At 37.5% G+C, this 26,467-nt stretch overlaps 3 protein-coding genes across 3 annotated transcripts in view; 1 reads left to right on the top strand and 2 right to left on the bottom strand.

Moving 5' to 3' along the window:
• Positions 1 to 7,380, bottom strand: part of LOC134819361 (splicing factor 3A subunit 2-like) — a 41,442-nt gene extending 34,062 nt beyond the window's left edge. Inside the window, exon 1 of the mRNA XM_063829287.1 lies at positions 7,361 to 7,380. The gene's annotated coding sequence lies outside the window, so the exon portion shown is untranslated. The remainder of the gene's footprint in view (positions 1 to 7,360) is intronic.
• LOC134819360 (F-box and leucine-rich repeat protein 13-like) overlaps positions 1 to 26,467 on the bottom strand; it is a 41,006-nt gene that overhangs the window by 4,289 nt on the left and 10,250 nt on the right. The gene's annotated exons all lie outside the window — the stretch shown is intronic.
• LOC134819357 (lysosomal cobalamin transporter ABCD4-like) lies at positions 48 to 24,703 on the top strand. The gene is made up of 7 exons (XM_063829283.1): positions 48 to 185; positions 749 to 840; positions 8,157 to 8,346; positions 8,646 to 8,834; positions 9,016 to 9,132; positions 18,618 to 18,842; positions 23,464 to 24,703. The coding sequence occupies exons 1-7, from the start codon at positions 54 to 56 to the stop codon at positions 24,520 to 24,522; spliced, it is 2,004 nt and encodes a 667-aa protein (XP_063685353.1). The 5' UTR covers positions 48 to 53; the 3' UTR covers positions 24,523 to 24,703.

Genomic DNA, 26,467 nt, shown 5'->3' with positions numbered 1-26,467 from the left:
TATGAAGGACTTGTTTTAATTCTCAATGAAAAGCTCAATATAAAATTTGTAGGATGACCGGTGGAGTTGGATTAAACTGTCTGTTTATAAAGAGACTATGGCTGGTTATGAAGACAATGTCCAGACCTTGGACTCCTGCATTTCTAATTCTCCTCATAACAGTACCAGCTAGCTTTGTAGAACAGGTAACAAACAAACAAACAAACAAACAAACAAACAAACAAACAAACAAACAAACAAACAAACAAACAAACAAACAAACAAACAAACAAACAAACAAACAAACAAACAAACAAACAAACAAACAAACAAACAAACAAACAAACAAACAAACAAACAAACAAACAAACAAACAAACAAACAAACAAACAAACAAACAAACAAACAAACAAACAAACAAACAAACAAACAAAAAAAAAAAAAAAAAAAAAAACAAACAAACAAACAAACAAACAAACAAACAAACAAACAAACAAACAAACAAACAAACAAACACTAGAATATAATTACTTATTATAGTAGTACAATGATAAAACTGTTTACTTTGTAACAGCATATTATAAGGTTATTTTAATGGTTTTGTAACGTTTTTATGACAATGTTCACAATGTCACACTTGAACTGTCTGCTCAAGATTCATTCTACCAATAATGAACAACACGTCCTATCTAACATGCAGAGTTAACTTGAAGAATGCCACTCAACACACACACAGTATAACACTCCAGTAACACTGCTGTATTCTCAGGTAGCGATATACTACATGGGCCTAGTCCCCAGTGGGTTTTATCTAGTGCTAGAAAACAGGGATATAGACGGGTTCTACCATCAGCTCTGGGTGTAAGTACGGGAAATAAGGCGGGCAGGTGGTGGGGGGGGGGGGGGGGGGCAGGTGTGAATCATGTTTGTTTTGACACGTTATCCTGGGATTGAGTGGTCAATACTGAAATCTGATTGGTTAATCGCTGTTAGAAATTCAATTCACTTCTTCCTATTTTGAATGACTTCGTTCATACCGTCAACTACTTATGATTCTACTGTGATTTTCTCAGAACGATTAGATATGAAATTTCTTCCCACCCAGAAATACAACAACGCCTTATATATTATAATACTAAATATACAACGCTATAAATGCCGGTTATGTCCGTGTATAAGAATAGTGACGAGTATTTACCAAAATGAGATATTTCCCTGCGTTTCGATTCTCACTAGTCCTCGAATTGGCTCTCTCTACAATTACTAGTCAATATATTTCAGTATGATCTGAGACATCTTAAAGCGCATCAATCATATCTTGGAGGGAAATAAGATGTCAACAAATTGTTCAGTTTAAATCGTGCCAACTCCTACCCACTCTTTTAATTTCTATTTAAATAGCTCGAGAATTCCAATCGATAATCCCTTATTATCTTCGCTCGATCTTCCACGTGATTAAAACACGTGATGTTACCTCATGTTCTCCTTCTCTATACTTTTCTATACTTTTGTATGCTTATGTGATATATGTAAATTACTCTTTAGTCGTATTTCAATTTAAAGGAATGAATTTTACGAAGGAAATTTATTTATATACAATTTTTATAATCTATAATCCCAGTTTTCCTCATGACCAAATGACACCAAGCTCAGTATTCAGTAAGTGTACCGATTCATATTTCATAACAATACTGGAAACATCTGTGGTTTACAAGTTATCGTTATCGTCATGTATCATTAAATATAAGAAAATGAAGACCTTATAGTCCTCCGCAAACCCTGTGATCACTTTCAGATTGCACTTTGCACGGAGACTACCTATACTTCACTATTAATACTTTAATACTACTACAACTACTATTAATACTATATATTAATACTATTACAACTACTATTAAATGAAATTATATCGTCTAAAACGATATTATAAAATTTGTCAGCTCCCACCTAGAACAGTTTAACCTATGCGCCCATACCTGCAGCAAACCAATGCGCCCATACCTGCAGCAAACTAAAGTTTAACCATATGAAACTACTCAAATCTTACTGGTTTAACGTCAGAACCAATCCGCACAGAGGTGAATTCATGATAATGAGCGGTACAACGAGGAACACTTAATATTCAGACTTATCTAATATTCAGACTAATCTAATTTGTTAAAAGGCATGAGGAATCTGACATCTCTGGGAAGATTTAACAATACCGCTATTCTAGCTGTTCTAGTTTCAGCTGGAACACTTTAAACCGCTATTCTAGCTGTTCTAGTTTCAGCTGGAACACTTTAAACCGCTATTCTAGCTGTTCTAGTTTCAGCTGGAACACTTTAAACCGCTATTCTAGCTGTTCTAGTTTCAGCTGGAACACTTTAAACCGCTATTCTAGCTGTTCTAGTTTCAGCTGGAACACTTTAAACCGCTATTCTAGCTGTTCTAGTTTCAGCTGAAACACTTTAAACCGCTATTCTAGCTGTTCTAGTTTCAGCTGGAACACTTTAAACTGCTACTCTAGCTGTTCTAGTTTCAGCTGGAACACTTTAAACTGCTATTCTAGCTGTTCTAGTTTCAGCTGGAACACTTTAAACCGCTATTCTAGCTGTTCTAGTTTCAGCTGGAACACTTTAAACCGCTATTCTAGCTGTTCTAGTTTCAGCTGGAACACTTTAAACCGCTATTCTAGCTGTTCTAGTTTCAGCTTGAACACTTTAAACCGCTATTCTAGCTGTTCTAGTTTCAGCTTGAACACTTTAAACCGCTATTCTAGCTGTTCTAGTTTCAGCTGGAACACTTTAAACCGCTATTCTAGCTGTTCTAGTTTCAGCTGGAACACTTTAAACTGCTATTCTAGTTGTTCTAGTTTCAGCTGGAACACTTTAAACCGCTATTCTAGCTGTTCTAGTTTCAGCTGGAACACTTTAAACCGCTATTCTAGCTGTTCTAGTTTCAGCTGGAACACTTTAAACCGCTATTCTAGCTGTTCTAGTTTCAGCTGGAACACTTTAAACCGCTATTCTAGCTGTTCTAGTTTCAGCTGGAACACTTTAAACCGCTATTCTAGCTGTTCTAGTTTCAGCTGGAACACTTTAAACTGCTATTCTAGCTGTTCTAGTTTCAGCTGGAACACTTTAAACCGCTATTCTAGCTGTTCTAGTTTCAGCTGGAACACTTTAAACCGCTATTCTAGCTGTTCTAGTTTCAGCTGGAACACTTTAAACCGCTATTCTAGCTGTTCTAGTTTCAGCTGGAACGCTTTAAACCACTATTCTAGCTGTTCTAGTTTCAGCTTGAACACTTTAAGGCCAGAGGGGGGGGGGTAAATGGCACTTTTCTAGTTTTCACATATTTGATAATAGCTGCTGGAGACGAACAAGAAGAAAAAAACCAGATCAAAATCTGACCTTGCGTTCCTGAGATATCGCGTGCTAAATTTTGAGGTTTACCTGTAATTACATGTTGAACTGGATCTTTAAACGGCTGTAACTTTTTTGACCTTTCGATTCCTTAGTTTAGAAAACCGGCCAATCCCTGATCTTGAGGTTTGGTACAGTGGTTCCTTAGACAATTATCCTCATTTATTATGTGAGCGATTTTTGTTATTTGACTCGGTTCTTGAATTATGAGGTTAACCATGTCAAAAATTCGGAAAATTTAGCTGGTTAACCTCATAATTCGAGAACCGAGTCAAATAAAAAAAATCGGTCACATAATAAATGAGGATAATTGTCTAAGGAACCACTGTACCAAACCTCAAGATCAGGGAGTGGCCGGTTTTCTCAACTAAGGAATCGAAAGGTCAAAAAATGTGTTTTAAGATAGATGCAATTTAGTGTTTTCAAAATTTTGAATATTCACTGGAATGTTTCACAGTTCGTTAGTTAGGACTTTTTATACACTTAATAACGTTTGCTTGATCAGACCTCGCCGTCCCCTAAATGATTATAGCTACTTTCAGTAGTTAATGTCCTTGTATTGTAAAAAATGAGGTTAACCAAGACTTCCTGTAAACACTAACTGCTTAAAATTTGGTTGTTAACCTCGCTTTAGACCATATAACACTGGGATTGGTTTATCAATGTTATTATATATGTAGTAAAACATTTGCACAGTATAACGATTAAGTTTTTGAGGTTAACATGTAATTGACTAGTCAGGTATTCAAAAAATGAGAGGTTAACCTCATTTTTTAGCCATTTACGGGTAAAATCTTCTACTAAAATATGGTCAGTTCGAATCACCTTTGTCACGTGATTATAGTTGTAGGCATTGTGATACCAATAGATACCTCACTTCGATATTGTGGTACATTACATAAGTAAGAACCGTATGTATATTCCCTACGGTACCAAAATGTGTTGGTTAACCTCATTTTTTTCATTTTCCCAAGATAAAAGAAAGTCAATCAACACGTCATCTATTTAGAAATGTGTATACCGAAAACTTACGATGAAAATAATAACTCTATCATTTGATCTATTCTCGCTATATCTAAAAGACGAGGTTAACCTCATTTAATCACGTTTGGATATTACTTTTTCTGACAATTATGAACCTAAAATTTAGAGTTTACATTTGCTGACCGAAATAACAAAAAATTATGGCGTGTAATAAAATATTAACCTCAATTTTATTAACCTCAATATTGTATAGTCAATTTTGTGAAAATCGGTTAACCTCAATTATAAAATAAAGTTAATCAGCTACAAATATGTGAATAGCGGCAATGTTTTTGTCATTAAAAATTAAATCGATTTAGAAAATAATATTTTGGTAGAATTTTTTGACCCCTTACCCCCCCCTCTGGCCTTAAACCGCTATTCTAGCTGTTCTAGTTTCAGCTGGAACACTTTAAACCGCTATTCTAGCTGTTCTAGTTTCAGCTGGAACACTTTAAACCGCTATTCTAGCTGTTCTAGTTTCAGCTGGAACACTTTAAACCGCTATTCTAGCTGTTCTAGTTTCAGCTGGAACACTTTAAACCGCTATTCTAGCTGTTCTAGTTTCAACTGGAACACTTTAAACTGCTATTCTAGTTGTTCTAGTTTCAGCTGAAACACTTTAAACTGCTATTCTAGCTGTTCTAGTTTCAGCTGGAACACTTTAAACTGCTATTCTAGCTGTTCTAGTTTCAGCTGGAACACTTTAAACCGCTATTCTAGCTGTTCTAGTTTCAGCTGGAACACTTTAAACCGCTATTTTAGCTGTTCTAGTTTCAGCTGAAACACTTTAAACCGCTATTCTAGCTGTTCTAGTTTCAGCTGGAACACTTTAAACCGCTATTCTAGCTGTTCTAGTTTCAGCTGGAACACTTTAAACTGCTATTCTAGCTGTTCTAGTTTCAGCTGGAACACTTTAAACTGCTATTCTAGCTGTTCTAGTTTCAGCTGGAACACTTTAAACTGCTATTCTAGCTGTTCTAGTTTCAGCTGGAACACTTTAAACTGCTATTCTAGCTGTTCTAGTTTCAGCTGGAACACTTTAAACCGCTATTCTAGCTGTTCTAGTTTCAGCTGGAACACTTTAAACCGCTATTCTAGCTGTTCTAGTTTCAGCTGGAACACTTTAAACCGCTATTCTAGCTGCTATAGTTTCAGCTGGAACACTTTAAACCGCTATTCTAGCTGTTCTAGTTTCAGCTGGAACACTTTAAACCGCTATTCTAGCTGTTCTAGTTTCAGCTGAAACACTTTAAACTGCTATTCTAGCTGTTCTAGTTTCAGCTGGAACACTTTAAACCGCTATTCTAGCTGTTCTAGTTTCAGCTGGAACACTTTAAACCGCTATTCTAGCTGTTCTAGTTTCAGCTGAAACACTTTAAACTGCTATTCTAGCTGTTCTAGTTTCAGTTGGAACACTTTAAACTGCTATTCTAGCTGTTCTAGTTTCAGCTGGAACACTTTAAACTGCTATTCTAGCTGTTCTAGTTTCAGCTGGAACACTTTAAACTGCTATTCTAGCTGTTCTAGTTTCAGCTGGAACACTTTAAACTGCTATTCTAGCTGTTCTAGTTTCAGCTGGAACACTTTAAACTGCTATTCTAGCTGTTTTAGTTTCAGCTGGAACACTTTAAACCGCTATTCTAGCTGTTCTAGTTTCAGCTGGAACACTTTAAACTGCTATTCTAGCTGTTCTAGTTTCAGCTGGAACACTTTAAACCGCTATTCTAGCTGTTCTAGTTTCAGCTGGAACACTTTAAACCGCTATTCTAGCTGTTCTAGTTTCAGCTGGAACACTTTAAACCGCTATTCTAGCTGTTCTAGTTTCAGCTGGAACACTTTAAACCGCTATTCTAGCTGTTCTAGTTTCAGCTGGAACACTTTAAACCGCTATTCTAGCTGTTCTAGTTTCAACTGGAACACTTTAAACTGCTATTCTAGCTGTTCTAGTTTCAGCTGAAACACTTTAAACTGCTATTCTAGCTGCTATAGTTTCAGCTGAAACGGTATACATATCAAGATTTCAAAGGGTCATTCCGACCTTCTCCAGTTTTCTGTTAAGAAAGTTCAGAGAGTTGTTTTTGGTGTATATCAGTATATTTGGAAGCGTGACATATCTTACATGAAATTCATTAACGAACCACTAGATTCTGCATTATAAAAGCGAATATTCACCATAAGCTAAGAAACTACCTCTTATAGACCATAATTTGTGAAGGGTTTTCATAACAGCTTCCAGGAGATCAACCTTCTAACCTGAAAAGGATCATCCTGCTCTAGGCGCCTAGACAGAAAATGAGGCGTGGTAACTTGAACCCTATTCTTTGCACCTCTTCGAGGGAGGAATGCTTTGCACCCATGATTTTTGTGACTATATAATGACTTCATCACTGAATCCACGCCTGTTAATTGCAAAGGAATGCAAATCGGCAAGTTTCTTAAATATGCCCCTCCAAAATCCCACGGTGCAGGTTTTACCACACACGAAGAAAGGTCGTTCACTTTGTGAAGTACGTACTACGTAGATAAGATACTTCCAGTAGTTGTTAGTCTGTACAAGGCCAGGAACCATAGAACAAGTGATATTCGGCAACTGGTCGGGCGGTATGGCGGAATTTTCAAAAACCTCGGATATGATAATGTGAGAAATTGTGAACTATATAATATATATACTATTGTATAACACTCCTTTACAATTGCTATGAGAATTGTCTTTTAGTAAGGTGCAACATCTGTTTGTAGGGATGTTGTCATCATGGAAGTGGTACTATTAAAACAATAATTAAAATTATGAGATAAATTAAAAGAAATTCCGTCACTATCCAATCCTTCTGAGCACAGGATAATTGAACAAAAATGTCAAAAATTGTCTGGAAGATTTACGCACGTGAGGAGAGCTAGGACTCCTCGAACTATATTAAATCAATTCCTTCTGTAACGTCCTCACTCCTCAATAAATGTAATAGATTTGTAGTGTTCTAATTAGTTTAAAACTGTATAACACTCCTTTATAATTGCTCTGAGAATTGATTTTTAGTAAGGTGCAATATCTGTTTGTAGAGATGTTGTCATCATGGAAGTGGTACTATTAAAACAATAATAAAAAGTATACGATAAATATTAAACAAAAATGTCAAGAATTGTCTGGAAAATTACCTCACATGTGAGGAAGTAACTTAAAATGAAGTTTTAAGCAGGTTATAATACCTAGCCGTTATATAATCGGAAGATAAAGTACGTATAATGCCCTCTTGAGATTGCAAAGAAAAAATTCTGCGGCAGCAAATTGTAATTTGTAATGGTTAGGAGGTCGTGAGAATAATGCGACATCTGTCTAGAGAGGTGTTAAAATCACAGAAGTGGAACAAGGAATATGCTAATTAGGATAATATGATTACGTCCGATGGAAATACCCGATCCTTTGACGAAATTATTCCAGATATTGATCAGTAAACTAGAGGAAAAGGTGCATTGTATGTTTTACTTGTACCACTTCCACTGTTAGCACAACTCTACCTGGGCTCAGTTCCTTAGGTATATAACCATGTACCGCTCACAACGCATTCAATCCACATAAGATGGACTCTGGAATGGTAATTACTTGAATAGAGATACTAGATTGTACCTCCAGTTTGCCTGCACACTGCTGCTTGAGTTTCTCAACACCCAAGCAGTACAACGAAAGATTGAAACGTTTTAAAACTAATAAACAATATATTAAACTAACATGACAATAAATAATTTCAGGGCGTGTTGGTGGGTAGTGGCGATAGTGCTGATAAAATCAGGTAAAAGTTACGCAGCAGGAGCCCTTTACATACAATGGAGGTGGAACCTTAATGAGGATCTGCACATGAAGTATTTTAGCAACAAGATTTACTACGACTTGAACTGTTTGAACAGTGCTATTGATAACCCTGATATGAGAATTACACAGGTTTAATTTGTTTCTGAGCTTTTTATTTTTGTGGTCAAGATTTTATGGCCATATTTGGCCTCTTTTACCTTTATAGCTTTATTATATGGTAAATATATTGGTAACTTGGTGTGTGGCCCCCTTAAATATTCTCGATCTAACAAATTCACTCAAGTCTTGCGATTCCAAGAAACAAAATACGTTCAAATCTGCCAACTAAACAATATTTGAAACTCTAGCTTCCCGTACAAATCAAACTCTTTTGATGATTGAATTTCCTTCCATAAATACAAAACATCAGTACCCAACAACACCTCCAGGACGTGGATAAACTGACTGAAACACTGCAGTCAATAATATTACAAATAGTTGTCTTCCCGGGAGTTGCTATTTACTACACGTACAAGTGCTGGCATGCCATGGGGTACCTGGGTCCGGTCTGTATCTACGGTTATTTTACAGTGGCGTACATTCTCAACAGCTTCTTGATGTCACCTATTGTTGCAGAGGTAAATTAAAACATTCAAACTTTCTTCTGTTTTCACGATATTTTTACTAGACTCACTGCTGTACAACACTTACTATAAGAGAGTTAAGTGTTACTTTTCATGTAATTAATCATGAAAGAGTAAGCTGCAAATATAAGCTGCAGCCTGTGTACTATTCTAATAACAGTCCATGTGTTGGCAGGTATTTCGTCTGGAGAGAAAAGAGGGACATTTCAGATATATCCACGTTAACCTGAGATCTTCAGCAGAGTCCGCTGCGTTCTCTGATGCTGAACAAGTCGAGCATGCTAATTTTCAGGTTATTTTTATAAATATTTTCATGATATAATTCCTATGATAAGCTCATTTAACGAGCTCATCTCAAGCTTGGTATTTAGCTTATTTTTGTTGAGTCGAACCCGTGTCAAGATCAGGTCCTTTTAATACTGTATAATCAAGAATTGCAAGTCTGAGAATCCTCCACTGACATTGATAGTCAGCAATTTTCCGACGAATATTCTTTATTAATATGCACCAGAGCCTGGATATGCTCGTGCAAATTTTCTAAATAGTATGATTTGATTCAGTATTAAAATAGATTTCCTCTTTCTATTCCTAATGAATGAACAAACTAACAACAGCGTCTTTGAACATCGAATTTTATCAAATCGAATATTTACAAAACACAATTAATAAAATCAACGCACATAACAGCAAACAAAAATGAACGACAAAAAAGACATAAAAAACATCATGGAATCCACAAACCCCAGCTCTGTACAGTGTACATAAAAATAAAAATAAATCACAAGTTCATCATCCTGATCTGGAGAACGTGTCGTTGCTAATAGTAACCCCTGTGTCATGCACATCAACGTCCTGACCCAACACGCCGTTAAAACTTAAAGCTTTCTCCAGATCTCTTCTCAGTAGATTCTGCCTAGCAGACAGTGGTACTGCATCTGATCTCCCACAAACTAACAGGCTCACTTTACGCTGGACAAACTGTCTGAAGCTAGTGATGGACGCCAAGTATATAAAGAAGTTAATACCACTGTTGAGGAATGTAAAGAGACAGGCCATCAGGTAAAAGTCTTTGTAGAAGAACCCGTTTATTTGCCGTCCAGATTTATCATACTCAACTATTATTGTCCTTGCTCCCAATCCTTTCTCGTTGTGAATAATGTCAAATTGTTTGTTGTCAACCATGAAGTAGGTGATAGCTAGATAGGCAAAGAATGGGAGGTATGACAGACAGTAAGAGAAAGCGATGGAGATGGCTGTTACAGCACTCTGAAACTGGAGAGAGTTCCTCATGTGTGTCCTGGCTTGACGTTGAGCAAAGTGGAGAAGTCGGAGGGTGGTAAGAATGACAAGAATTCCAGGCAGTCCAATACCCACAAACAGTTTCGTTATTCTGAACCACTTTTGTTTGGGAGAGACTGTCCTGACCATACAGCCTCCAATCCTATAGTCGAAGTACACTGTCTCACTGTTAATCCCGACGTAGTAAACAGCAGATAAGCTGCTCCAGCCCCAGGATATCCCCGCTGAAATGTGAGCTAACCTGGCTGACCAACCTCTGCTTCTCAGGGGGAAGAGCATGGTAGCGAGCTTGCAGAGATTCAGCATACAGACTAACAGCACACTGCTAGATATAAAGAGTGTGCAAGTAAAACACACTGCCGCGCAGATCACTCCGTTTATATAGTCACTGCCACTCGCTGTGATAAGCGAGAATGTGAGTAAAGGCAGAATACCAAACAGAGTCAAACCAAGGTCTGAGACAGCTAGGTGTCCTATGAAAGACGTGGTGATTCGTCCTAGTTTTATAGCGTGGTATTTGGTGATGGCGAACATGATGGTGATGTTACCGACTAGGGAGAAGACAAGGATTGTACTTCTCCAGGCAATGACAAGGGATGTTCTCTCCACACCCCAGTCTCCAAAGAGGGTCTTGTTATTTGCTGCTATCATAGAGCTGGAATGTATAAATAAATGAATAATAATGGAGAAATTCGAGTACGTATTACACGCTTCGACATTAAAAACATACCAAAATAAATAAATGGTATATTAATATTAAATAAATGTCACTCAAGCTCTATACTAGCTCAATTGATAAAGTAATAATAAAATTAAAGAACTGGTATGACAGCCAGTTTAACAGAATTAAGCTAATTTAATCAAAATTCCGGAGAAAGACTCAGTCGATATAATATTAATAAAGAGCTGGCACAACAAATTACAAAGTACAGTTTAACTAAATGTATCAAGAGTTGGAGATTTGAGAAGTTGTAAGAATTCTGGAGATATACTATTACTACTGGAAGGAATGAATATATACAGCTATAAGTATAGGCACTGTAACCAATGAATAATATTGTTTGCGGTGCAAGTTAAGAGCATATTATAGCATTAAATCGTTATTGCTCGTTCATAAAAACCCGATTGCATTGGCTATTTACTGTTTGACGATTTCTGCAGAAATGCTTGCAATAAGGTTAGTATTTCGTATTTAATATTTCGTAATTTGTACGAGCTTGATCTGAGCTTAATTTATCAAGCTCAGATCAAGCTCGTACCATCTTAAGCAAGACTAAGCTACTAAGACATGTAGAGGGGTTTAGTTCAGTTTACATTACTCCGGATAGATCAGCTGCTGACAGAATAGCCTACAAGAAAGTTGTCGACCAACTGCTCAATAAAAGGACAGCAGAGCCGGACAAAGTTCACGTAATCAGGAAATTAGCTCAGAAGCTCAGAGAAGGAACCTTGAGAGTTTTATATTTTCTATAAATACAATATTTTATGTTCTTATTCATTGATTAATTAGTTTTTTGTAAGGGGCAATGTTATTGCGGGTGCGGTATTCAATATTGCACACTTTCGTGTTTTGGTGACCCATCCTTCAAAACATAATTTTATATTTTTTATAAATGCAATATTATATGTTTTGATTCATTGATTAATTATTTTTTTGCGAGGGGCCAATGTTATTGCGGGTGCGTCCTTAAATACATAACTTGGGTTTGATATATTGGGCTACTGGATATTTGGGCTATATTGGTTTTCTCCTTTTATACCTGGGTTTTATAGGAGCATTCATTTCTGTATAATTATGTATTGTTTGAAAAGATTTAGATTATTATTGTAAAAAATTATCCGATATATAATGTCGCAGTATATTGTTCAATTCTAAGGCAGTGGCAGGGGTGCCCCCGCGTAGGAAAATTCTAAATTTGTTTGGCGCTTCGCGCCACAGCATTGAAAAAAATATTGACTTTGAAAATTATGGGCCCAAGTCATTCTCGACTGGACCAATATTTTTCTTAAAATTTTTAGAAACCTAAATAAAAAAGTTTGCCCTTATTGGCCCCTTACCCAGATGTTATGGGGTGACGATGCCCCCCCCCCCCCCCCCCTGCTTCCTCTACCCCTGGGCAGTGGTACTGCACAGATACGATCGCCCATGAAAAGTCCAAGAAGTATCTGGAACAAAATAAAATATTAACGATCGGAAGAAAGTCACAACCAAGAGTTAATGTCAAATAGCCGTCTCTGTTTAAAGTACCAGTACCCTTGATGAACTGACTCAATCTACTGTCAACCTCAGACTTTATACCGGTGAAGTACTGTTGAAGTCACCTCCCCATGTCCCACGCAGGACGAGACAAATTAATTATTGATACTCGTAAAATTTTAGATTGTACGTGGGTTCATCGACTGTGTGACGGAGTAAGTGAGTAGCAGCTCAAAAGAGAGAGAGAGATTCGGTAAGCAATAAAAAGTCGTGAGTTGTGATACATCCAGTTTAGCGTACGTAAGAAGACAAAAACAAATTAAGATTAAAACTCCTAGCCTGGCACTTGTAATACACTTGTAATGGGCCCGGTTGTAAAGTTGACAGGTCACTAAAAGGTCACTAAAAGTTTGTCAAACGGCCGTGAGAGAGGCTACTCACTTGATCAACTGATAAAACCAGCTCAGAGAGGTAGGTATGTTCTTCTTGAAGGCTTATATATTATATAAAGTTTTTCACTAAACTATCTCAAGTCTCAACTGCAAACCGACAAATCATGAAACTATTAGTTAACTGTTACGCGAATCAGAACAAGTGAACCATGCCATGATTCCCTTTGAACTTCTAGGACCGAGTCTTTAATTTCATAAACTGTTAACTGCACTTCATTAAATTGAGTTCACCTTGACATTTGTCTGGTTAACTGTATGGTTAATGGTAGACTAACTGCTTTGGCATTGTTCTCGTACTGATCACCATCACGCAGTAAAGAATTCTTTAATACACGCGCTGCATCGTCACGTGACAAGCAAACCAGCCAATAGAACGACCTCAACACGCGATACTGTCTATCAGAAAGTGCGCATACGTCACATGACCAGTTGACCACGCAGTTCAGAATAGGAAGAGCTAGACCCTTCTACATTCCACTACCGGTTGTAAAGTTGACAGGTTGCTAAAGGGTCAATAAAAGTCTCGCCGTGAGAGAGGCTACTCACTTGATCAACTGATAAAACCAGCGCGTACCACATGACCACGCAGTTCAGAATAGGAAGAGCTAGACCCTGTCCACAATCTACATTCCACTACCATCTACTCTACAAGTTACGGCTAAATTGTCAGTTTCTCAGGCACCCCTTATACGGTTGGATAAGAGTAAGTTCTATAATATATCATGGAACTCTAAAAAGTTAACAATCCGGTAACCGATCAAATCATCCTTAAGTCTAACACGAACAACGTGAGCCACACGGCGGCGATTAACCATTCAAGAGGAAACTCCCAGGCTATAAGTTTCACAAGAGAATGGAACATCAAGGTAGGACTTGGTAATTATGTGGTATAAGGGTTGAATCACTGTAGTGGTGATGTGATTAAGAAATTGGTACGGTTACGGGGGCCGGGGGATCATACGTCACGTACGGAACTTAGTACCTGACGGTTATAATACTGACGCCGTGCATATCCTTTAAGTTATAAGAAAACTGGCAAGTTATAAGTTAGAGCTTCATTTTGAATATTACTGATATTTGTGAATATGTTCTGCGGACTATAGCTACAAATCCGTGAATATGTGGCCATGTGGCCCGATTTTCTTTTTCATTAATCTGGCTGGTCTTGAAGTTGAATATGACTGTTGAGTGACGGTAAAAAGATGAGGTATTTTGATCATCAGATTTTCTTAGATTGCTTGCACATTTTGTCAGTCGAGACATATTTTAACGTTTATACTCATATTATGAGGCTGAGGCTCTATTTCTATGGTTTCCTTGTTGTTATACTGGGAACTATATCGCAATCAGGTGAAGAATTGTAATTAATCAAACGAAGCCTTTCTTTTGAAAATGTCCAGCAGCAACAAATTGAAAATATGATTTATTCTTTAAACAAGATTTGTTTTCAACATCTCTCGAAAATATTTTAAAAATCAAAATAGCAGGATTAAATAAATTTTTGGACATAGTAAGTTTTTAAATGAAATACATTTTTGCTGTATTTAGGTTACCACTGCTTGCTGCCTCCACAGTGGAAATATGAGCTGACAATATCAACCGCTAACTCCGACCCCACTCTACCTTCCCTACAAATAGACGGGACTGCCATTATTGACGGACGTTGGATCACCGCCAAATGCCAACTTGAAACCTGGACTTTCATGAACAAGTACAGACGACTGTCGAACCCAGACGATAAAACCAGAGATAAGCTACCAACAGCAGGAGATTACTTGGATAACAACGAGGGTAAGATTATAGTCACGTGTCAGGGCGGAGTCATGAGACCAGACATCTTCACCAGTGAAACCAAGTGGTGTGCTCGAGGGTGCCCCAACCTTGATCCCAACTTCCTGGACGACAATCACATGGCAGTGGACTACCCGCGAGGATCTCTATCCCTAAACAGTTTCACCGCACCAGTAGTCCGGGACCTGGCGCTGAACATAAAACTATCCTGTAAAATTGGTTATGGAGTTACCAGAGAATCCTACAACAGAGCCACCTCAACCATCTGCTCCCTAACCGGCTACAAACCAGCTCTACAAGTACAGAACTACCAGGAATGTGTGAAGGGCTGCACTGACCCCACTCTTATCTTATCTAACATCAAGATAACATCAGCCCCTAACAGTCAGGGTGTTTACAGTGCTGGGGACAGTGTCTCTGTGGAGTGTGCTGGTTCTAACTACACTCTGGTAGGACCTGGGTTTAGAGAGTGTAGGGAGATAGGTGGGGAGATGGGAGAGGGGCTTGCAGGGTGGGACCCACCTCTAACTGTGGTGCAGTGTGTGGAAGGGAGATATTCTATCAAGTCTGGTGGACTAAGAGTTAAATTATGTACGTGGGAGCTCATCGCGGGATTGATCTGTTCTTTCGCCATTTTTTCTTTCTAAATTAATCGAACAAATACAGGATTTCTATTTTGTTCTTTCTAATAGTTTCTTTAAAAGCTAACCTAACTCTGGTCAATGGCGAGTAATCTTTGATCAGTTCAATTATTAAAAAATATTGTTTATTAATCGTTCACTGTTCAGTGACACTAAAAAAGTCGATTGAACGTCATGGGCAGAAATCCACTATAAAAAGCTCCAAGACAAATATAATCAAAAAAGCGTTTTATATTTTTGGTTTTATGCTTCCGCAGACTTGATCCAAAACTTTAATACAGGGTGCAGGTGTCCCAAAAAAGACTACCCAACAAGAAACCCTCCTAATTTTCTCAGTTTTAAGTCATTGGTTTTGATCTCTTAGTATAATTTTCTAAGGGGTTAGGAGACTTTTTAAGGACCATTGGGAGTCTCATATGAACTTGATGGGCAATATTTTTTTTCGATGTTAAAGATATGCGAAGAAATCTTAGTGTGATCCCAGAATAGGTGATATTTTTCGTCCATGATGGAATCCTAGTTTTGAAACGTTAAGACTGCCCCAAGTTGTAAACCAGGCATATACAAACACAATGGAAAGTCTTCTTCACAATGACAACTGAAATGGAGGTTTTTGATATGGTCCAGCATGTTTTGGCCTTTGGGAGCATTTTCGGGCCACACCCTTTCTTTAAACCTTTAACGGCGTAATTTTGCCCTATTTTCATATGATTTTAAATATTCGGCTACCTAATTGATCTGTCAGTACACTTACCAAGGAACATGTGCGACCATTAAAGCTAGAAAATCAACGACTAGCGACTTAATCGCATTAAAAAATGCATGATTTATGCAACTTCGGCCTTTCGTCCATTTTTGGGTTTCAGGCCTGCTGGGAAAATGAGAGCACCTCGTGAGCACCTTTTGGGACTTTTAGCATTAACTGAGGTTTCCTCTTGGCTCAGCGCTCAAAATGGTCGACGAGCCTATAATTTGAGGACTATTTCGGACAATTTCTGACATTTTTAAAATGAGGACTCAAAATAGTTTGCTTAAGTTTTCAGAAGTCACAAACAAATCTCCCAACCCATTTAGGTAAACATACTAAGACATGAGTACCATTGAGGAAATGAGGAGGGTTTCTCACTGGGGCGTCTTTTTTGGGACACCCTGTAGTATAAATACTACAATACGTCAGAGAGACCGTGGTCTCTTACCAGCGGTTCAAGTAGTAACCTAATTGCCAGAGACCGTTTTTAGTAGCACGTGTAAACCACAACCGTTTTGGATTGGATATCAGTTATAATCGAGCCCAAGTAGAAATCACAAACCAAGGTGCATAATTAATATAATGGCCATGCAACCGGCAGTCGCTACCGCGGAGTGCGCTATTTTTTGGGGCCCAGATTGATCAAGTAATTTGGTTATTGGGACTTAGACACGAACCACTATCAGAGATATCCCATCTTAGTTGAACTTGCTGTACACTAATACCCTAATGAGTTACCTGCATAATGAAACAGGCTCAGTAGTGACCAGTAAATGCGTATTATTAGTCCGAGATAGGGATGGCAGATCTGCCTTTATTATAATATACAAGTTGAAAAGGGCAGGAACACTGAAGTCATTATACTATTATAGACAAGATTTGCTGTGATATAATGAAATGAACGTGAAATCATATGTTTGATATCTTTCCATATTTTTAGTATAATGAACAAGTTCTCAGTAACAGAAGAAAAACCCCTGTGAATGGTATACAATATTAAATAAACGGTATGTTGTAGCACAATGTTGGTTCTTATCAAAAAAAAATTCAAAATCAGTATTTAAACCATATCGCAAAGTTCCGCTGCCTAGAAATTGTTATAGAATGGCATCGATATCATATTAAATATATAACCGACGCAAAGGGAAACAGCGATCATATATATAATATTATTATTATTTTATTATTATGTATTATGTATACATGAACAAACCGACAAATATTGACATAAAGACTACAAAGCTAACGCATAGATCACTTTGATTTTCTGATAGCCTGAGTTAGACCACTCAGCCTAACTAGACCTACCAGCTGCAATGATATATCATTAGAAATATCACCATAAAACTACAAGAGCAATGAAATTATCAAATCCCTCAAAGATTAACGTTTTATAATATTATGTGCTCGGACTTCGTAATAATATAAAATGTCTGATTAATGCCTGAAATATATTTGCTAACTTCCCAAATTTGTATGTTCATGGGCTTTTAGCCTTAATATGGATAATGGTTCACCGTTGCTACTGTAAGTGTTTCTAACAAAGATGTCACTACTCACTAAGATGTCACTACTCACTAAGATGTCACTACTCACTAAGATGTTCAGTAAGAGAAGCACTTTGGCCGAGGCTGTGGGAAGATCTTTGTGGAGCAAAAAGATACGCCCTTCAAGGTGATAAAAGCACTAAAGGTTATGCATATGAATCAAGGGATAGTTAAAAACAATGTCCAAGTCTAATTTTTCCAGTAAAAAAGACATCCTTGAAAATCGTTCAGTAGGTAGAAATCCAGTTACTAAATATAATGAGAAGCAGACAAAAGAGCGTGAGTTTGTAGTGAGGACAAAGCAAAATAGAGGACCCTCTCCTTTATAAAATACTAGACCAACACTACTAACTGTACCATTGTGTGCATTTAGCATGGAACTCTCGGGAACGGGTTTTGCAGACTTATATAATGGGGGACCGGTAAGCTCATAAACGATCCAACAAGTTTGCATTTTGCACCAGGCTTATATAATATAATACCCGCTGTGAGGTGAATGAATATTTAACCGGTGAAAATTTATCCGCGTCTAACCAGGGGCGTTTTAACAGCTGCAAGAGAGCATTAGCGAGTTGAAGGAACGCGAACTATTGAAACTCACGTTTTAAAATCGTGTGGTTTCATGAATATTTTGAATTAAATTTTAAAAGGTAGAATTAGATGATGATGATGCAGCTTCCTTTGATTTATTAAAATGGTTTATGCTCTCCAGTCTCCATTCGTTCTTCAGAACGTTTGGTTGGGTTTAAATTCGAGAAACCATACGATCAAAGATAAACTACGTTAACTATTTAACTAGTTTATTACAAATATAATGTTACGGTACTAGAGAATTGTACTGTTTAAAGTACTCACTACAGGTACTGGTAGCACTGATATAAATATAAAACGCCTGATCTGGACAGGGACTGACTTATGATTGACGAAATGTGTCGATATATTTCGCGATACTGTTATAAGTCCGTCTAGTAAAATAAGAGTTTTACTATTTGCAGATAACTTATTATATCATTTAATAGCTGAGCTTATATTATCTAGCTTATTATTGTATTACCTAGCTTATGCCTTATTGTCTAGTTTTGGTTAATCTCATCATTTTCAGGCGACGTTGAAATCTATCCTGGATTCTAAGCAGAAGATAGTAACCAAGCAACTACTTCTCAGCATGGCAGTAAACACGAGCGATTACATCGGGGCCATTCTGAGTTACATAATTCTAGCGATACCTATATTTAGTGGAATGTACGACGACATCCCACATCTGGGATTTGTTATCAGTCAGAACTCGTTCGTAACGATGTATTTAGTGAGCTCTTTCAGTACATTGGTGAGTTGTGGGTGGTGTTCTAGTTGTGTGGTGTTCTAGACTTGGTGTGGTATTCTAGACTTGGTGTGGTATTCTAGTTGTGTAATGTTCTAGTTGTGTGGTGTTCTAATTGTGTGGTATTCTAGACTTGGTGTGGTGTTCTAGTTGTGTGGTGTCCTAGTTGTGTGGTATTCTAGACTTGGTGTGGTGTTCTAGACTTGGTGTGGTATTCTAGTTGTGTGGTATTCTAGTTGTGTGGTGTTCTAATTGTGTGGTATTCTAGACTTGGTGTGGTGTTCTAGTTGTGTGGTGTTCTAGTTGTGTGGTGTTCTAGTTGTGTGGTGTTCTAGTCTAGTGTGGTATTCTGGTGCATGGCAACATATTTATTATTTATCCATTGGTCAATCATAACCAAGATTCCGGTTATTCTAAATACTGAGCAAACAGTCAGGGCAATAAAAACAATGGATAAATATTAAACCTGACATCAACACAAATCAAACTAAATTCATGACCCTCTGTACAGACATTTTGATCAAATCAAAATGTCTCGGCGGTTCTAATCGACAATTCAACGGAATAAATAACTTTATTTTACAAAACTTAACGTAATACTGTAATATACAGACATAAAATTGATGGATTGTACTATAAGATGTAAAATGTCCATTATTAACTTCAAAGATTAAGGAGCTTGACAAGTTTTAAATTAAGATTCCGAATCCGTCTTTGGGGTGGGAACAGGGGTGTAGGAAGCGGGGGGGGGGGGGGGGGGGGGGGGGGGCAGGGGGGGCCATCGCCCCCCATGAGATCTGGGCAAGGGGCCAAAAAGGGCCAACTTTTTAATTTAGGTTTCTAAAAATTTTGGGAAAAAAAATTTTGCCCGAAAATTTATTTAGTCAAAAATTTTCTAAGTCAAAATTTTTCAAAGTTTTTCTGAAAACTACTTTTGTTCATGTTTCATGCTACCCTGATCATTATGAGCCAGAAATATTTTTTTCGGTTTTCGAAGTTCGATGTATGATTTTGGACTCGAGGGTTCCCCTTTGGCCTTTGTAATGCGATCTCGGAAGGCAGGCCTCCCCTTCGCAATACGAGCTCGGAAGCGGGAGCTCTGCTTTCAGAGGTACGTATCGAGAATGACTCGGACCGAAAATTTTCTAAGTCAAAATTTTTCAAAGTTTTTCTGGAAACTACTTTTGTTCATGTTTCATGCTACCCTGATCATTATGAGCCAAAAATATTTTTTTCGGTTTTCGAAGTTCGATATATGATTTTGGACTCGAGGGTTCCACTTTGGCCTTTGTAATGCGATCTCGGAAGGCAGGCCTCCCCTTCGCAATACGAGCTCCGAAGCGGGAGCTCTGCTTTCAGAGGTACGTATCGAGAATGACTCGGACCGAAAATTTTCTAAGTCAAAATTTTTCAAAGTTTTTCTGGAAATTATTTTAGTTCATGTTTCATGCTACCTTGATCATTCTGAGCCGAAAATATATTTTTCTGTTTTCGGTTTTTTGAAGTCCGTGCCTACATTCGGAAGGTTGTGGATGCGATACTGATTGGTTTCATATACTAATTATAGAAAACGAGAATTTGGTCCGTAGATTTAAAGGAAAATGCGCAATTTGACGCGGAGAACTGGAAAAAATCGCGATTTGTCGTGAGGCCAGAATCTGAAAAATCGCGATTTGTCGCGGCAAACGTGAAAAATCGCGATACCGCACATGCTGCAATTTCCTTTGCAGGAGTAGCACATACAGTTTTCTTGGTAAAGATTTCAGGATATATTTTACCTATTTGTAACGTATTTCGAAAGTGTTGTATATTTTAGACCTGATATTTACTATGGTCGTTAGAAAATAGCAGATTGCAAATCAATCAGTGATGACTTAACGTTGATAACTTTTGAAAGTATTTGTGAACTTGGATAAGTATGTGTAAACGTTGTGTACGTGTAGATAACGTGTGTAATCGTTAAACAGTATCACGGGGTTTTCACTACAACAAAGTTATTCATAAAATCGTGGAATAACATCTGAAGTATCACTTATCGATATATGTATCACTGTGCTCAGCAAAATTTAAGTGGTCCAGAACGGCTTGTATAACACAACTATGGTGTCACTCTCTAAGAAAGTTGCAATTAAATCGATGGTGAAGCCGTATAATTATGCTTAATTAAAGTGAGGGTGACAGATACTATAGTCTTGAGTCTGTTAGACCAATGATCACTAGACACCTTTATAGTCTAACACTACTGAATTGACGAAGCTAATAGTAAGTCAAGTCTAAAGGATATATTGTAAAAAAAAGGGTTGTTCGAACTTTTAGTCTCAAAATAAGTTTCTAGTGTATGGCCAAACAAAGTGGATTTCTAGTGTGATTGAAAACACTTATTCCTGTATCATTTAGGTATTGCGAAAAGTGAAAACCTGTTACCTTAACTTTGTAACGTGATATTCGAAAGTGTTTATATTTTAGAACTATCGATGTACTAGAGGGGGTCGTTAGACAGAAGCTAGCAGATTGCAGAATCCAATGTGATAACGTTGTGATAACGTTGTGATAACGTTGTGATAACGTTGTGATAACGTTGTGATAACGTTGTGATAACGTTGTGATAACGTTGTGATAACGTTGTGATAACGTTGTGATCACGGGGTTTTCACTACAACAAATTATTCTAAAATATCGTAGGAATAACAATTCCTGAAGGTATCACTTATCGATATTGTATCACTGTAGCTCAAGCAAAAATTCTAGTGGTCCAGAACAGCTTGTATAACAAAATAATGGTGTACGTCTCTAAGAAAGTTGCAATCTAAATATCGATGGGAACCGATAATTTTGAGCCTTAATTACAAGTGGGGTGACAGATGACTCTTAGTCTTGAGTCTGGTCAGACCCGAATGATCACTAGACTACCTTTATTAGGTCTTATTCTACTTCTTGAATTGACCGAGCAATGAATCGCAGCAGTCAGCTGCGGCTGTTAGATTCTTTGCTTACTATTCGCATCAAAAAGAGCATATTAAAATTAAATTAAAGCACATAGGGCTCTGAGTCAGTCTAGACAGACTGTATTAGGTCCTATTCTACTTAATATTCTCACCGATAAGGCTAAGCAATCAATCTTAACTGCAACTAATTCTTTGCGGGCTACACCACAGTTTCTAGTTCAAGCAGAGAATTCTGCTCAAGATATGCTTCTTATTAGAGTTGACTACAATCAAATTGAGAAGCGTCTACTCTCTTGGCTGTTCACATGATGTGATGGCTCTCCGGGTGGTCAGGTCACACGATGTGACACTGACAGCCTTTTCACTAGCTAACAGACTCATTTATGTGAAAACGGTTGATATCGAACGGTTGATTTGAATGGCATAATATCATAAAGTCATAGGTATATCTGAACCTGTATGATCAATAATGCGTGCAGCGTGACTATCTGATCTTGATTTCACTACCCTTTAGGTCATTCAACAAGGCAAATAACTCGGATTGGAATTCAGCCGGAATGTAGCAAGTTCGTGATTACATAACTAGAACTTTCAACCTCGAAACCTGTTTAAGGGGGCAAGGGGGGTCTTTATGAAATTCCTCTCGAAATTGATTTTATAGTTGTTTCTGAGAGAGGGGAGTGATATCTATCAGTTGCTTTTGGTCCCATGGAAAAATATTGTTCCTAGCCGAAATTATCGCCGGTCAAAGGTCAGCTTTCATGTGTAATTGTAATTTAATGTATTGTGCAAGCGATTTTGTGCAAGCGATTTTCAATCGCGCGCCCTGAAAATCGAGTCTAAAAATCTATCTTCTCCTACATTTTTTGAGCAATCACCTTGAAACTTTCAGGATATGTTCTAAGGACTATTTAGAAGATTCTGGTCTATTTTAAGATAGGCCTTAGAAATTTGTTTATTCGATTTTGAAAATCTTGGACCTCGTTTTTTGACCCCCCTGCCCCCTTAATGTCTTCCATTAGCAATTAGCATATGATTGGAGAATGATTACATGACCTTGATCACCATTACGAGTAAAGCATGTAACCATAAAACTGCCATTCTGTAGGCTCACAGCATTCCCAGACTTCAATATTTTAATCAATCTAACTAGAATACAAAATCAAGAAATTTACATGGTAGTTTAAAACACCATTTTACTGAATTTATTCAGAAAAATCATATTCCAAGATCCTAATCATGCGACTGTGAAACTCAGAAAGCTCTCAAATACTTGACCAATAACCAGTAATCGGTAACCAATATAATAACCATAGATGCCTGGCAAGTGCCATTTTATGACATATTTCCGCGTCCGTATAAAGCTAAAGTATGCCCATTTAATTATTAAATTTAATAAAATAATCCTTTAAACCAAAGTCCTTAAAATTTAAATTACTGTTTGCTTCCTCAAAAATGTATCGTCAATAAATAGGCACAACCTTTAAACCTTATAACATCTTTTTCAGTAATATAAATGTATATAATTTAATACCAATATCATTGACTGTGTTTGAAAACTTCCGCCCAGTTACAATTTATAAAGCTGTTTAACTAATCCGCCAAGCTCACTTATCAAGGAAGTATTTAAACGCAATCCAGACTTTCTCTTTAACATAAACCCCAAATCCACAACTTTTCAGGTGGACATGTCTGGCAAGCTAGCAGATTTAGCGGGTTACATCCACCGAGTAGGTGAGCTGATTGAGTTCATGAGGGACCACAAAGCTGATTCTCAGTATTGGAACCAGTCCCCAACAGACGATAACTTAGAAAAAGGTCTAGACACCGGTAAGGATCGTGGCAGAGATGAGGACAGTGAACAACTGATTTCTTCAGTACGGGGCGAAGAAATAGAACGAGAAACCTCTTCAATCATTCCAGATTTCCTCACTTTGAAGAACATCACAATTCTAAACCCTATAACTAACAAATCCCTGGTTAAAAACCTCTCAATCTCCCTGAACCACCACACTAACGTCCTGATACACGGTCCCCCAGCAGCGGGCAAAAGCTCCGTGCTCCGTACCATCAAGCAACTGTGGGAACCTCTGGTGGGGTCTATCCAGTCCACAGGTGACATCATGTTCTTACCACAACGACCCTACTTTACCAGACAGTGTCTAGCAGCTCAGATCACTCTCCCTGATCCTCCCAAACATGGGGAGGATCCAGAATTATTGGGGATTTTGGAGACTTTGAAGTTAACGGAAATACTGGATGATACTCAGTGGAATGAGGATATCAATGAGACAGATGGTTTCTTCAATAGAACAGTTGATGAAGATGGCAGCGAAGAGAATGGTATAAATCATGAAGATGCAGAAACCACCCCCATGATAGCATCTCAACCAACTAGTTTCCTCAGGAGACTGTTCACCACCCCCTCCCTCCTCCACTCCTCCTCACCCCTATATAAAACACCCAGAAGAAGCTGGCACAAGCTCCTGTCACCTGGCCAGCAGCAACTTCTTGCTTTCTCCCGGGTACTTTACCACAAGCCCAGGGTAGTGATAATGGACGAGGCAACCAGTGCGGTTAGTGGGGATCTAGCTGAGGTTATGTATGATTTGCTGAGGACTATGGGGGTTTGTTATCTTTCAGTGAGTCATGATGAGGGTTTGGATCAGTTTCATGATAAGGTTATTCTTTTAATGGGGGACGGACAAAATTGGAGAGTCAAAAAAGCGAAGTATTTGTGAAGATACTATGCGCGATACGATTTGCTGAACCATTTTTGTCTTTTTGAATGACGAATATTTGTCGATGTTTTTCAAAATTTGTTGATTTATTTGCTAGAATCCTTCGTATGTAATTCAAATTAGCTTTGTAAAGTTTAATAAGTAGAATTTTTATTTACGTTTTATAAGTAGAATTTAGTAGAAAGTGATTGTTTTCTTTCGCTGCACATGCACACTGTACACTGCACATATCAATGTAGACAAGTTGTCGATAAAAACAGCCGCCACAATGCAGATTGTCTCACTGTATAACAGCACTGACAATATAACAAGTAGTCTGCACAGCTTGCTGGACCACACCTTAGTTAGTACAATGATGACGCGCTTATACTATGGTAGGTATATAGCAACTACTAAAATAGCAAATATTAACGAGCTGTTACTATGGTAGGTATAGCAAATACTAAAATAGCAAATATTATCGAGCTGTTACTTTCTAGTAGGTATGGCAAATACTAATATAGCAAATATTAGTCATCGTAAACTTTGTTAGGTACCGCAAATAGTGTTCAAATAATTTTAAGATTAGATTTTTGATGATTCCGTAGGATTAAAACAGGTCACGTTCGACAAGAATTGATAAGGTTAACACACAACAGTCTTTCAGAACCGCAGCATTTTACCGCGAGTGAACAAATAATAATTAAAATTAAAAACTGTTAATATAATCATCTCGTTAAAACTGCGTATCTCAACAGGTTTTGACATAGGATCTAAAATTGAATTTTAAATCAAAATGATATAAAATTAAACGACTACAATATCTTCGTGAATGAAAAACGATTTTCAAACGTAAGAAGACATATTATTATGTTTTACTTTAGTAACCGTGCGTTGTGTGTCCATCGACAGATTACCGAATTGCCTAACAGCTGAAGTACACAAAAATGCACCCGGTAATAACGTCTCAGGAGATGGAAGTCGTGACACCTCTTAATTGAACTCTGTATAATACTTACCCACCATACTTACACAGCATTTATATTACAGTTCGGCAATTTGGTAATCTAGCTAGGCACACTTGGGGCACAAAATTGTATTTCCTGGGGCACACTTGGGGCACACTTGGGACAAAAAGTTACTTGGTGCACACTTGGGGCAAACAATATTATATATATTGTGAGTTTCAGTAAAAGTCGCAGATTATATAATATAGTTAGTTCGTGGAGACCATGCATTAATAAAGGGAGTTTTTTTTGCTAAGGACCAATTAAAAATAGACTAATTGAGCTTGATATGATAGTTCAAAGTTGGAATGTTTTAGTACACCTATATATTATAGCCAAGAGACACCCTGCGTTATGATTCGAATGAAATAAGACCATTACTTACCAAGATCATTATTCAAATTTGCAAAACGAGAAAGACTTACCAAGAATTTGTTAATGTTACTGAAACTCACAATATATTCAAATAGTTTTCAAGATCATTATTCAAATTTTCAAAACGTCAAACAAGAAAGACAGATTTTCCGTTTTTAGCTCACATTAGCTAGGTTGTGAGAGTTAAACTGTTAAATAAACTTCGTGTTGGTAGTTTTAGACTTTCTATAGGACTAAAACAAGATTTCATATTCAGATTGCATCGAATATATATGCGAGAAATGTCAGTAAACCGATATATATGAGCCAAACCCGATTGCCATTGTTGCCATGGTGCTTGCTATATTTTACGTGGATTATATTAATTTCAAGCGTAAACCATCGGTTATTTTTGTTTGCCTCTGCAATCTGCATTGACGCAATAACAGAAAACAACAACAGAAATGTCTGAACTTTGAATATAATAAATAATAGCGGGCATTTATTAATCAGCACACTCGAAGAATACAGGCGTTTCTGGAGACCGTTCATGATCGTATTATATATAAATGATTGAAGTTTGGAGACTGTCTCATATTATCTTC

Source organism: Bolinopsis microptera, chromosome 8 (assembly GCF_026151205.1).
Source record: "Bolinopsis microptera isolate Bmic1 chromosome 8, MBARI_Bmic_1.0, whole genome shotgun sequence".
NCBI classification, from domain to species: Eukaryota; Metazoa; Ctenophora; class Tentaculata; order Lobata; family Bolinopsidae; genus Bolinopsis; species Bolinopsis microptera.
The sequence above is the reverse complement of the archived record's forward strand: the minus strand, read 5'-3'. Positions and strand labels throughout refer to the sequence as shown.

Bases quoted from the DNA above. Each gene is read 5' to 3' on its own strand.
- LOC134819357 (XM_063829283.1), top strand. From the start codon at position 54: ATGACCGGTGGAGTTGGATTAAACTGTCTGTTTATAAAGAGACTATGG. The intron at 841-8,156 runs GTAAGTACGGGA...AAATAATTTCAG, and splicing joins TTCTACCATCAGCTCTGGGT to GGCGTGTTGGTGGGTAGTGG. The intron at 18,843-23,463 runs GTGAGTTGTGGG...ACAACTTTTCAG, and splicing joins TGAGCTCTTTCAGTACATTG to GTGGACATGTCTGGCAAGCT.